General features: G+C 52.5%; 1 protein-coding gene across 1 annotated transcript in view; it reads left to right on the forward strand.

Moving 5' to 3' along the window:
- The first annotated feature begins 3,457 nt into the window (after positions 1-3,457).
- The window catches only part of LOC119968760 (histone H4 transcription factor-like), a 63,547-nt gene continuing 52,983 nt past the window's right edge, over positions 3,458-14,021 (forward strand). The window contains 4 exon segments of the mRNA XM_038801452.1: positions 3,458-4,286; positions 4,289-4,300; positions 5,524-5,750; positions 12,642-12,753. Of these exon segments, the coding sequence (XP_038657380.1) occupies positions 4,118-4,286; positions 4,289-4,300; positions 5,524-5,750; positions 12,642-12,753 (520 nt within the window). The 5' untranslated portion in view covers positions 3,458-4,117.

Consider the following 14,021-nt stretch of genomic DNA (forward strand, 5'->3'; position numbering starts at 1 on the left):
TGCGAAGGGGGAGGGGCGCGCGCGGGGGGAAAGGGGGAGGGGCGCGCGCGGGGGGAAAGGGGGAGGGGCGCGCGCGGGGGGGAAAGGGGGAGGGGCGCGCGCGGGGGGGAAAGGGGGAGGGGCGCGGGGGGGGAAAGGGGGAGGGGCGCGGGGGGGAAAGGGGGAGGGGCGCGGGGGGGGAGGGGGGAAAGGGGGAGGGGCGCGGGGGGGGAAAGGGGGAGGGGCGCGGGGGGAAAGGGGGAGGGGCGCGGGGGGGAAAGGGGGAGGGGCGCGGGGGGGAAAGGGGGAGGGGCGGGCGCGGGGGGGAAAGGGGGAGGGGCGGGCGCGGGGGGGAAAGGGGGAGGGGCGGGCGCGGGGGGGAAAGGGGGAGGGGCGCGCGCGGGGGGGAAAGGGGGAGGGGCTGCGCGCGGGGGGGAAAGGGGGAGGGGCTGCGCGCGGGGGGGAAAGGGGGAGGGGCGCGCGCGGGGGAAAGGGGGAGGGGCGCGCGCGGGGGGAAAGGGGGAGGGGCGCGCGCGGGGGGGAAAGGGGGAGGGGCGCGCGCGGGGGGGAAAGGGGGAGGGGCGCGCGCGGGGGGGAAAGGGGGAGGGGCGCGCGCGGGGGAAAGGGGGAGGGGCGCGCGCGGGGGGAAAGGGGGGGGGGCGCGTGCGGGGGGAAGGGGAGGGGCGGGGGGGGAAAGGGGGAGGGGCGGCGCGCGGGGGGGGAAAGGGGGAGGGGCGGGCGCGCGGGGGGGAAAGAGGGAGGGTCGCGCGCGGGGGAAAGGGAGGGGCGCGCGGGGAGGGCGCGTGGCGGGGGGAAAGGGGGAGGGGCGCGCGGGGGGAAAGGGGGAGGGCGCGCGCGCGGGGGAAAAGGGGGAGGGGCACGCGCGGGGGGAAGGGGGGAGGGGCGCGCGCGGGGGGAAGGGGGAGGGGCGGGCGGGGGGGGGGAAGGGGGGGGGCGCGGGGGGGAAGGGGGCGGGCGCGGGGGGGAAGGGGGCGGGCGCGGGGGGGAAGGGGGCGGGGCGAGCGCGGGGGGAAGGGGGAGGGGTGCGCGGGGGGAAAAGGGGGAGGGGGCGCGCGGGGGGGAAAGGGGAGGGGGGCGCGGGGGGGAGGAAAGGGGGAAATGGGGAGGGGGCGCGCGCGGGGGGAGGGGGGCGCGCGGGGGTGGGAAAGTGGGGAGGGGGCGCGCGCGGGGGGAAAGGGGGAGGGGGCGCGCGGGGGGGAAAGGGGGAGGGGCGCGCGCGGGGGGGAAGGGGGAGGGGGGCGCGCGCGGGGGGAAGGGGGAGGGGGCGGCGGGGGGAAAGGGGGAGGGGGCGCGCGGGGGGAAAGGGGGAGGGGGCGCGGGGGGGGGAGGAAAGGGGAAATGGGGAGGGGGCGCGCGCGGGGGGAGGGGGCGCGCGCGGGTGGGGAAAGTGGGGAGGGGGCGCGCGGGGGGAAAGGGGGAGGGGCGCGCGCGGGGGGGAAAGGGGGAGGGGCGCGCGCGGGGGGGAAAGGGGGAGGGGGGCGCGCGGGGGAAAGGGGGAGGGGCGCGCGCGGGGGAAAGGGGGAGGGGCGCGCGGGGGGAAAGGGGGGGGGGGCGCGGGGGGGGAAAGGGGGAGGGGCGCGCGCGGGGGGGAAAGGGGGGGGGGCGCGCGCGGGGGGGAAAGGGGGGGGGGCGCGCGGCGGGGGGAAAGGGGGAGGGGCGCGCGCGGGGGAAAGGGGGAGGGGCGCGAGCGCGGGGGGAAAGGGGGAGGGGCGCGTGCGGGGGGAAGGGGAGGGGCGCGGGGGGGAAAGGGGGAGGGGCGCGCGCGGGGGGGAAAGGGGGAGGGGCGGGCGCGCGGGGGGGAAAGAGGGAGGGTCGCGCGCGGGGGAAAGGGAGGGGCGCGCGGGGAGGGCGTGCGCGGGGGGAAAGGGGGAGGGGCGCGCGGGGGGAAAGGGGGAGGGGGCGCGCGCGGGGGAAAGGGGGAGGGGCGCGCGCGGGGGGAAGGGGGAGGGGCGCGCGCGGGGGGAAGGGGGAGGGGCGGGCGCGGGGGGGAAGGGGGCGGGCGCGGGGGGGAAGGGGGCGGGCGCGGGGGGAAGGGGGCGGGGCGCGCGCGGGGGGAAGGGGGAGGGGGGCGCGCGGGGGGAAAGGGGGAGGGGGCGCGCGGGGGGAAAGGGGGAGGGGGCGCGGGGGGGGGAGGAAAGGGGGAAATGGGGAGGGGGGCGCGCGCGGGGGGAGGGGGCGCGCGCGGGTGGGGAAAGTGGGGAGGGGGCGCGCGCGGGGGAAAGGGGGAGGGGGCGCGCGCAGGGGGGGAAAGGGGGGAGGAGGCGCGCGCAGGGGGGGAAAGGGGAGGGGCGCGCGCGCGCGGGGTAGTGGGGGGGGGCTATGATTGGGTTGAGGATTGGGGGTGACGGTGGGTTGAGGATTGGGGGTGGCGGTGGGGTTGAGGATTGGGGGTGACGGTGGGGTTGAGGATTGGGGGTGACGGTGGGGTTGAGGAAGACAAACTGAGTATTTCCAGCATTTTCTGTTTGATTTCAATAGACCTAGTTCATCTTCAATCTCTTTCCATTCGTAACGATAGCTTCCCAGCCGTGACAACATGCTCCTTACCCTGTGCTGTATTTTCTCTCTGGCTTTAGTATTCTCACTATAATGTGATGTCCAAATTGTACACCACTCTCTATGTGGCCCAACCATTGCCATGTTTCAATGTTATAATTAGTTCTTTGCTCTTTTGATCTATGCTTTGTTTTTATAATACACAATTTGCTGTTGATTCTTTAATTTTATCTACTTTCTATTTTCAGGGTATTGTTGATGTAAAGCTCCAGACCTCTGCTAATTTGTATCTTTCATTTTCCACTGACCCCATGCTCCTGTTGTTTATCCTGTCAAGTTTGGCACGTTAATTTGCTTCAGTCACCTATCTGTTCAGTTTCTTTTCTTTAATAAATTTTGAGTACCCAATTATTATTTTTTCCAGTTAAGGGGCAATTTAGCGTGGCCAGTCCACCTAACCTGCACATCTTTGGGTTGTGCGGGTGAAACCCACGCAGACACAGGGAGAACGTGCAAACTCCAGATGGATAATGACCAAGGGCCGGGATTCAGTATTTTCTGTTTTTATTTCAGATTTCCAGCAACCATCACCTTTTGTTTTTGTCCTTGCTGTTTGTTTGTCAAATCCCTATTTTTGTATTAGCATCAAATTGCAATATTGTGCTGCCTATCCTGAAATCCAGCTTGGCACATATGGAGAGCAAAGGCTGACTCAGAACACATCCCTCAGTCCACTGCTTCCAACTCTTCGATTTGAGCAGAGCTTATTTAATGCTCGTTTAGAGGCGCCGTCGTTTAGAGACGCTGTTGTTTAGAGATGATGTTAATCTGCGGGCCCAACGCAATCACTAATTGATGTTGATTTTATATATATTAAGATTCCAAGTCATTGTTTAGGAGAACTCCGTGCTCTTTAGTGCTCGGGCTAGCAAATTGATGTTGATTTTATATATATTAAGATTCCAAGTCATTGTTTAGGAGAACTCCGTGCTCTTTAGTGCTCGGGCTAGCATTCCCATCGGCAACCAACTGTACCAGAACAAAGCTGATTGATTTGTTCTTCATCCCATGGCAGTTTGTGGCACGTTGTTGATGTGCTTGTCTGCTCTACATGAAAAATTCATTGCGCAAAGCACTTTGAGGCATTGTATCGAAATGAAAAATGCTTGCATTTACACTTGGAAATGACTCTTTCTGGAATTTAATTTAATCCCAAAAGTGGCATCTAGCGCCTGTTTATCAATCCCAACAATGCTGCAGTTTTAATGCAGCAAAATCCTTTCAGAATCTCTCAACTCCAGTGCTCAAAACCGGCTGGGCCTGCGCTGGTTCTTTTCTGAAAGGCGTTTCCTGATTTCCCAGAAATGTATTATTTCCCCGCATTCCCCAATTATCTGGTCTCCTTAAACAACCTGATTTTACTCTTTGATTGGAGCTGCAATTGTCGGAAAATATTCAAAGAACAGGGCCAAATGAAATTTTGGATTTTGTGTCACAACAATGGGGGCGACGAGGGCTACCTTTGAGCGTCGGTGTTTTTCTTGGCCTGTATTGATTTGGGCAAATCTTTAATTTTCTATCTCCTACAGTATTTGGCGATAAGGACATCTTAAATGTTGGAATGATCCCAGTGGGCGCCGAATGTAAGATGGCACCTGGAAAGAGCTTGAAGTACTTGGAACTGGTGCTGCCCTGTGAATGGGATGGTTGTGTCTTTGTTGGAAAGACGATGGAGGAATTCTGTGACCATTTGGCTGCACACTTGAAAGAACACATCAATGAGTATGACAGCTTGGAGATTTAGGTAAAAAGTCTTTGAGATCACTTTTCTCTTCCAATCATCTCTCTCGTTTTTAATCCTCCCACAACCTGTTCCGGACTCTCATTGGCATTTGGCTCCACGGGCACTGCTGCCCTGTGGCATCTCACTCAAGAGATCAATCTTTATGTGTGAGAAAGATGTGCATCTTTCTAAAGAGTATCAACAAGCTACTTGTATATAAAATATAATGTAAGCATATAATGTACCCTGTGCAAGCCCTATTTTTATTTTTATTTTTATATGCTCTAATCTTGAGGAAGGGTTCTCAAAATTTACTCTTTAAATGTATTGCCCAAGTGTAACAATAGATTTCCCTCCTCTGTTACCCCTTACAGCAAGTCTCTTTAAGCTGCTAGGAGGCCACTTGAATCCTGACCCTGCCTTACTTTGCAAGCGTGCTGCCCCATTTGCGCTTTAGGCCTCCTGGACACAACCCTGTAGCTCTAGGCTGTTGTTAAAGTTTGGATATGAATTGGTTCAGACTGTGGATGCGTATTCGGATCCTTGATAAAATGCCATGGAAAAAACCTAATAACCTTGCGTTCGGAAGATGTGTGGAGCAGAGTTAGGTACCTCCCTGAAGGAATTGGAAGTAAATTGGGGGAAGGTCTTTGAACCCCAACAGTGAGAGCACGGTCAGTTGGTGAAGCAGTGCCTGACAGACGGAGATCTGTAGAGGAGCGAGCTGGGAAGGCCTTAAATATCTAACTGATGATTTTTGTCGCAAGAGAAACATCCATTGCGTTTCAAAAAGGAAATCGCAGTCTGAAGCGCTTTGAGAGACTTCAACGTGGCGCGTAGCTCTTCTGTCTTCCTAAGCCATGATGTGGAGATGCCGGCAGTGGTCTGGGGTGGGCACAGTAAGAAGTCTTACAACACCAGGTTAAAGTCCAACAGGTTTGTTTCAAACACGGGCTTTCGGAGCACTGCTCCTTCACCTGAGGAAGGAGCTGCGCTCCGAAAGCTCGTGTTTGAAACAAACCTGTTGGACTTTAACCTGGTGTTGTAAGACTTCTTATTGTCTTCCTAAGCCAACACTTTTGTGGCAAAGTGTGCAGTATCCCCAACCAGTGCACTTTCCTGGGGTCAGGAGAGCACCAACGGTTAGGACACCAAAAGCAAAGGAACCATGATTTTCAGACTCTTAATTAGAGATGGAAATATGTTAAATAACAAGCTCCTTTCCTCTTAACTTCCCCTTTCAGATGAGTACCAGTGCCTGTGGCGGGGCTGTGGCTTCCTGGCTGTGGAAGGCCCCAATGAGCTGGTGGTGCATGTGAACTTCCACAGCTATCACGCCAAGCTGAAATATTTTGGTTCAGAGCTGCAGCGCCTACGTCCCGACCTTCCGCTGTGTTCTCTGGACAGCCAGAACCAGAACCTAATTCCGGAGATTGCAGAGACCTTCACCTGCCAGTGGGAGCATTGCGACGTGAGTATTGATTTAGATTCTTAATGCTCTTCCTCTCTCTTTTTATAAATAGTCATCTCGATGTCTCTGGGGAATTAACACTGAGTTAAATGTGCATGCTGTTATTAAGGTGACTGTAAGAAAAAAAAAGAACAGGAATTTGTGGCGCATAAGAGATCTAAATCTCCAGAATTTGCTGGACGATTCGCTCTGTTGTTAGCCTTGTGAAAACCACAGCTCACCCTCAGCTTTGTTGTGAGTTTCATGAAATTGCTTCAATCGTGCTGTTAAAACAAATTAAACTCGTCACAGCGAGTTAGGGTACAAAAATGCGACGATCCTTTTTTTTATATATAAAGTGCCCAATTCTTTTTTTCCCTCAATTAAGGGGCAATTTAGCGTGGCCAATCCACCTACCCTGCACATCTTTAGGTTATGGGGGTGAGATCCACGCAGACACGGGAGAATGTGCAAACTCCACACGGACAGCGACCCGGGGCCAGGATCGAACTCGGGGCCGTGCTAAACATTGCATCACCGTGCTGCCCTATGGATCATAGATACGCAGAAAATAGGAACAGGAGGAGGCCTTTTGCCCTTCAAGCCTGCTCCGCCATTTATCACGATCATGGCTGATCATCCAACTCAACAGCCCAATCCTGCTTTCTCCTCATAACCCTTGATCCTTTTTAATAATGAGATTGAATAATAATCTTTTATTGTCACAAGTATGAAGTTACTGTGAAAAGCCCCTAGTCGCCACATTCCGGCGCCTGTTCAGGTAAGCTGGTATGGGAATTAAACGCGCGTTGCTGGCCTTGTTCTGCATCTAGCCCACTGAGCTAAACCAGTCCTATGAAGATTTACCTTCCTGCAATCTGAGAGGCCCAGAAAGAGAACAATTAAAACCGTGGAGGCTCATTCCTGCAGGTAGTAAATTGTTCCTGGATTTTTCTTTTACATTTTGACTTTTGTTTTCTCTCAATATTTCTCTCCACCTCTTTATTTGTTTTTTCGGTACCTAAATTGATTCTAATTTACTCCTCCATGCTCCTGTTTCTTTCTCAATCCTCGTATCTCATTATTAACGTGACAGTCCTATTGACCGTGGCACATCCACCAACTGGTGATGGAACATTAATGGCCACACCATGAAATTCCCTGTGAAGAGTTGGGGAGACAGTAACATAGTGGCAATGTCACCAGAGTCGCAGGCTCACGCTCTAGGGACATGGGTACAAATCCCACCATGGATGCTGGTGGGATATAAATTCAGTCAGTACTATATCTGGAATATAAAGCTTGTGTCAGTAATGGTAAACGTGAAACTATCCATGATTGTCATAAACAAAAAACACTTGGCTTGCTACTGCCCTTCAGGGAAGGGAACCTTACCTGGTTGGGTCGGCGGTGCCTCAAGACCCATGGCAATGTGGTTGACGCTTAACTGCCCTCTGAAATGACCTACTCAACCACTCAGTTCAAGGACAATTGGGAATGGGTAATGTGTGCGTTCCTCCAACACCACATTCCATGAAAGAATATTTTAAAAACTGGGATATAATATTCCTTGTTCCTTATATTTTCTTCCTTAATTAGGAGATTGTGTTGATTCTCCCTTTTAAGGGTACCACAGGCCCTGTGACCATTACTCTACTGTGTTGCCCTTAAAGGGACAGTCACCACAGAGATGCTGACTCTTGCTTGGGCACAGTTCCACAGACATTAGTCACTCATTGATATCTCATTCAACCGACACAGTGCCGGCAGGTAATAGTACTGAGCACGCTATCAAAGCTGGACCTGATCATGTCATCTCCTGACATTCTATGCTGTCTGACTTTCCAGGGACATCACGGGTGTGCTGCAACAGCCAAATGTGCCGCAGCCATTCAGCACTGGCCCCCACAAACGGGGACCAGGTGGAACGGCACTCACGGAGGTTTTCCCTGGGGATCAGAGCCCCCCCCCCCCCCAGGTGCATGGCTTTTTGGCACTGCTGATGCCACACGGATATCCTGGCAGTGCCAACTTGACACTGGCGAAGTGCCAAGATGGCACTGCCAAGGTGCCACGCAGGAATATTTTGTGTGCTGGCGAATTGGGGGGGGGGGGGGCAGAGAAGGGGCGGGGTGCTGCAGGGGTTGTGTTGATGTCTCGATCTCTCGCTACACTGAGGAGTTCCAGCGAGCAGAGTTCCTCGGTGTATAAAACAGGGCTATGTGCAACCTTGGCTGCGTTTTCCCGTGAGGCCCCTTATTTAACATGAGTGGCATTCTATAGCCACGTGTTTCTCGGTGCTTGCAGCGCTGGGAAACATGCGGCCAAACACACTCGCTACGGGACTTTGTTCCCATTTCGTTGAATCGTGCCCCATGCTTCAGCCCTGACTGACACTTATTTTTCTTCCCACCAAAGCCCGGGAGAGGTCACTGGTAACATCCTTACTGTCATCTAGTATGGGGTCGGAGTGCTGGGCTTCTGTATAACACCCCTTCAAAAACTGAGTGTAACTTTGATTATCAGTAAAAGTGATATTGAAGCTGACAGGCTGCCGTCACAGCCTAACTGGCTGTCCTGAAGGGAAGGAAACATGCGGTTATTACCTGGTCTTGCCAATATGTGACTCTAGTCCCACACAAATGTGTTTTAACTCTTAATTGCCCACTGGAAGTGGCCGAGCAAGGGGGCTGGGTTACATAATGTGAGTGCAGGAGCAGCTGCATTGTTGTGAGCTCTGGCTCCACTCGTCCATTAGTCCTTTATTTTATCTTACTGCACATTCCATAATTATCTTTTGCTGGGATATATGTCTTGCACAATGTCCCTGGATGATCCTGGTCAGAGTTTGGTGGCGAAGAGCAGAATTGAATCAGAGAGAATCCATGTTTGATCGGGGTGGTTGGAGTAGTGCCCAGTTTGCCGTGACGGTTTAACTGGTGGGCGGGCCCATGCCCTGCCAGTGCTTTATGTATGGGGGTGATGACCGCCATTGTGAATGACATTCTAGGTGATGATCTTGGCTCAGTGGTGCAGGCCTTTGGTGCTCACTTTGATGAACTGCGAAGTATCCTTGAGAGTGGGTATGACGAAGAGCCTTGTATCCAGTCTTCGGGGTCGGGTTTAGGTCCCAGCCATTAGTTTTATGCTGTCCCGTCCACGATGCTCTTCGTGAGGGGTTGGAGGTTGGTTGGCCATATCAAGTAATCCCCCTGACCGGGGCCTGGGTTTCTAGCCGCCCATGCGTCGGGGGCAACGGCATGGTGGAGGTGAAGACCCTACATTCAGTGGAGATCCTGAGTGTTGGTCGATCCTGTCATGGTCTTGGTCTTCCCAAGCAATCATGGATGGTGTTATCATCTTGCAATTCATCAGTAATCCTGGAGTTTATTGCCTTGTGATTATGCTGTTGATTTCATCTTGTTGTCTTTTCTCCTGACAATGGTGTATGATGTTTGAGCACGAGGGCAAGGGTCGTTTGCTGTCCTATCTTAGCAAAAACCATATTGAATCGGTGAAGTGATATGTGGTTTGTGGACAGCCTTATCCTTTTTTTTTTTAAATGTGCTGCAATCCTTGCATCCATGAGAAAGGAGAACATTTTAGGCACCCAAGGCTGGAATCTAACCCGGGTCCCTGGCACTGTGAGGCAGCAGTGCTCACCACTGTGCCCGAGCCTCCTGTTCCCCTCTGTATTGTTACATCACCCTGGACAAGGGGGTGGTCAATTCCAGCCCACTAGACCCAGAGTCACAACACAGGTGAAATTAGATGTTGTTTTAAAATACCTGAGGTCCTTGGTTGATCCCAATAAACTGCAGTGACCAGGGTCGAAATTCCTCGACCCCCAGCCGGGTCGGAGAATCGCCTGGGGCCACCGAAAATCCCGCCCCCGCCGTGGCAGAGATTCTCCGCCACCCGGGAATTGGCGGGGCCGGGAATCACGCGCCCCCACCGATTGGCGTGACGTCCGCTCCGATCGGCGAGGCCCCTGCGGCGATTCTCCAGCCCGCGATGGGCCGAAGTCCCGCCGCTGGGAGGCCTCTCCCGCCGCCGAGGTTTGAACAACCTCTGGTGGCGGCGGGATCGGCGGCGCGACCGGGCCCCCGGGGGTGCCCCCACGGTGGCCAGGCATGGCGGAAGCGGAAGAGAATCCCCCAGCGCGCATGCACCGGTGGTGACGTCACCACCGGCGCATGCGCGGACTGGCGAAGGCCTTTCGGCCAGCCCCGGCGGCGGGACTGAAAGGCCGCTGGTGCCGGCTTTGGGGCCAGTCGGCATGGTGCCAACCGCTCCGGAGCGGGCCTAGCCCCCAAAGGTGCGGAGAATTCCGCACCTTTGGGGAGGCCCGACGCCGGAGTGGTTGGCGCCACTCCGCTACGCCGGGACCCCCGTCCCTCCGGGTAGGGGAGAATGCCGCCCCAGATTTGTAACTTTAACACAAATAACCTTTTACTATGTATAGTATAATTAAACTGATAGAAAAATGTAACTGACTATCTAATACCCCTTTCACAGCGCCCCCCCCCCTTTTTAACTACCCCCACTTTTTAACTACCCCCACTTTTTAACTACCCCCACTTTTTAACTACCCCCACTTTTTAACTACCCCCACTCTCTACACATAGATTATATATATACACGTGTGGCGGCACGGTAGCACAATGGTTAGCACTGTTGCTTCACACTCCCAGGGTCCCATGTTCGATTCCCGGCTTGAGTCACTGTCTGTGCAGAGTCTGCACCATCTCCATGTCTGCGTGGGTTTTCTCCGAATGCTCTATTTCCTCCCACAAGTCTGGAAGACGTGCTTGTTAGGTAATTTGGACATTCTGAATTCTCCGTGTACCCGAAGGTGCCGGAGTATGGCAACTAGGGGCTTTTCACAGTAACCTCTTTGCAGTGTTAATGTAGGCCTACTTGTGACAATAAAGATTAATATTATATATTATTAACACGCACGGACAAACAACAGTGGGGAAAGGGTGCTTGAGAGGTAAAGAAATTATTAATAGAGATGAAAGGATCTTCGATGCACGTGGATGACTTCTAGTTAATGTCTTTCTGAGGTTCAGCATTCTTTTCGATACGTTATCCTTCTAGGCTTGAGATGGTTTTCTTTGGCAACGTTGCCTACATTCTCTATAGATTCAGGATCATTTCAAGTTTACAGCAAAGATGTGCTGGGTACTCACTGGTTTTAGAATAATACAGCAGTTCTTTTAGCATGAGAGAGACTTGCTTCTCCGTCCAAAGTCTAACCACTTCTGCCAAGCTCTCTCAGAAAGTAATCACACAGGAACCATCACTGACTGTTGTCAGGCAGAACACTTCCTGGCTAACCCACCAGTTGCCAGCCAACCAATTAAACCAACTTCTCCGAAGCTGGTTCCTAAGGGCCACTCGGTGCCAAAATGTTTGACTTCTCTCCAAACCGCGACCTAGGAGTACAGCTGACAGGCAGGCTGCTTCAGCTCGAGTCCTCTGTTTAAGGGCGCATTCTGATTATAGGTCCACCGACCAAAAATAAGAGAAAGAAAATGGCAACAACGGAAATAAACAGGAAGGACGCTTACAGTATCCATTTATGTTGAGACTTCTTTTTTGTGCTGAGCTGTACCATTCCTGTAGTTTTATTGCGTTATTTATTAAAATGGAAAACTTTCATAAATATATACTTTTTAAAACCTTGAGACAACCAGGACTGGACAATAAACGCTGGCCTTGCCCGAGAATGAATGAATTAAAAACCTAGCAGCCAAGGTTTCTGGTAACCAGTGATTCACTATGTACATCAAGTCAGCGCGGGACACAGTGGTTAGCACTGTTGCTTCACTGCTCCAGAGTTTCGGGTTCGATTCCCGACTTGGGTCATTGTGCGGAGTCTGCATGTTCTCCCCGTGTGTGCGTGGGTTTCCTTCGGGTGCTCCGGTTTCCTCCCACAGTCCAAAAATGTGCAGGTTAGGTGGATTGGCCATGCTAAATTGCCCTTAGTGTAAAAAATGTTGGGTGGGGTAACTGGGTTATGGGGATAGGGTGGACGTGTGGGCTTAAGTGTGGTGCTCTTTCCAAGAGCCGGTGTAACTTCTATGATTCAATCAAGTAAAGACAGAAACGTGTTTGGCTGTTGACTATTACGGATTAGGATCATTGAGCAGAAATGGCCATATGGGGCAGAACCTGCGTACAGCTGAAACTATAAAACTATCCTGTCACAATTCGTGCTTTAGCAGAGGGGAGGAGGAAATTCTGGGAGGGAGGGTGCCTACATTATTTGCCTACATTACAATCACAGCACTTCAGAAGTGAATGAAAGAAAGAACTTGCAATTATAAAGTGCACAGGACACCATAGTGGTATTGTCACTGGACTAATGATCCAGCGACCCAGGGTAATGAATGCTATGGGACCCAGGGTTTAAATCCCGTCGCAGCAGGTGGTTACATTTGAATTCAATTTAAAAAAAGAAAATCTGGAATTAAAAGTCTTAACAATGTCGATTGTTGTAAAACCCCACCTGGTTTGTTAATGTCCATTTGGAAGGAAATCTGCCATCCTCACCTGGCCTGGCCTACACGTGACTCCAGATCCAGATGTGGTTGACTCTTAAAATACACCCTGAACTGGCCTAGCACCATTCAGTTCAAAGGCAATTGGGGACGGTCAATAAAGACTGGCCCAGCCAGCGAAGCCCATATCCCATGAATTAATTTTTTAAAAAGTGAAAGTATTTATTATGTTAATTGCCTACTTGGAATTTCTATAATGTGAAATATTTGTGAAGCTGAGCTGTTGATGTTTTACGGCTGTACTTGACCCTTCAAAATTGAGTCCTGATTGTGTGCCATCGCTGATTCCAAACTCTTATTTGAAATCTTTTACTTGTGTACTGATTTTCTTTGTTGTTTCTAGAGTACATTTGACAATCCGGAGTGGTTTTACCGGCATGTGGATATGCATGGACAGTGCACTGACAAAGAATCTCTTCCAAACAAAAATGAAGCCATTTCGTGCTGCTGGAAAGGTAACCCGGAGATGTAGACAATCGGAGAAAGTAACAAAGTTGGCATTTCAATTCAGGCCGCTTGAGCGTGCCCTGAATTTTATTTATGGTCTGCTGCCTGCTTTATTTAAGTCTTTGTTTTAAATTTAATAGCTAGGGATTACAGGTTGTTTATTTTGCTGAAAACATAATGCCAGCAATGCTCACCCAGGTCTGGCAGCATCTGAGGAGGGAGAAACAGTTGACACTTTCTCCACAGACGCTGCCAGACCTGCTGCGTATCCTGGCCTTTTCTGTTTTTTATTTCCTATTTCCTGCATCTATAGTACTTTTATCTTGCTTTAGTTTTCCACCTCACTGGGCCACAACTGCCTGCAGCCAAACGCAGGTGACCTGCTTCCCAGTTCTGTATTGGTGCGCCCTTTACCCCAAAACAAATGGAAGTATGTACCAGAGCAGCTGTGGAATGATTGCTGTGCAACTCCTTCCAGCCCGTGGATCCCTCCATTCCCACAGCATTGTGCAGTGGCGTGCAAATCAAACCCACTGTAACCAGCTCACTCTGCCTCCGTGACCTTGTTTGTGGCGATCAAAGCACTTGAGATTAAAATTGTTGAGTTTTAAATCATTTACTTAAGTGATAAATAGTGATAGGCCCCATGAAATACTTTCACAAAAGAGCTGGGGAATTGTCCCTGGTACCTTTTTTTAAAATAAAGTACCCAATTCTTTTTTTCCCCCCAATTAAGGGGCAATTTAGCGTGGCCAATTTACCTACCCTGCACATCTTTGGGGTTGTGGGGGTGAGGCCCCTGCAAACGCGGGGAGAATGTGCAAACTCCACACGGACAGTGACCCAGGGAGTATCCTGGTATCCTGACCAATATTTACCCTTTATTACGATTCCAGACCAGACCCCAACAGTAGCTACGATATTCGACCCAAACTCCAATATTTTAATTTATTTTGTAATTGCGGAATAATTCACTCCAGGAGTGGTTGCAGGAAAAGAATCAGGCGTTGGTATTTTTTAAAAAAACTTTAATCATGAATACAATATTAAACTCTTTAACTACACACCCAAAAGAAACAGCTTACAATTACTCCTTAACACTACTGTCCATTCCCCATTAAACAACAAGAAACAAAACATATAGCTTTCAATCCAGCTTAACAGTCAGCATGGTACAGAGTACTATTTGCTTTGCAGAACAGATTTGGGCTCCGGTTAAAACCCCTGCAGTCTCTGGTTGAATGTTTTTAAATAGCTTCTTCGATCGGGTTGTTTC

This window comes from Scyliorhinus canicula, chromosome 7, assembly GCF_902713615.1.
Source record: "Scyliorhinus canicula chromosome 7, sScyCan1.1, whole genome shotgun sequence".
Lineage (NCBI taxonomy): Eukaryota > Metazoa > Chordata > Chondrichthyes > Carcharhiniformes > Scyliorhinidae > Scyliorhinus > Scyliorhinus canicula.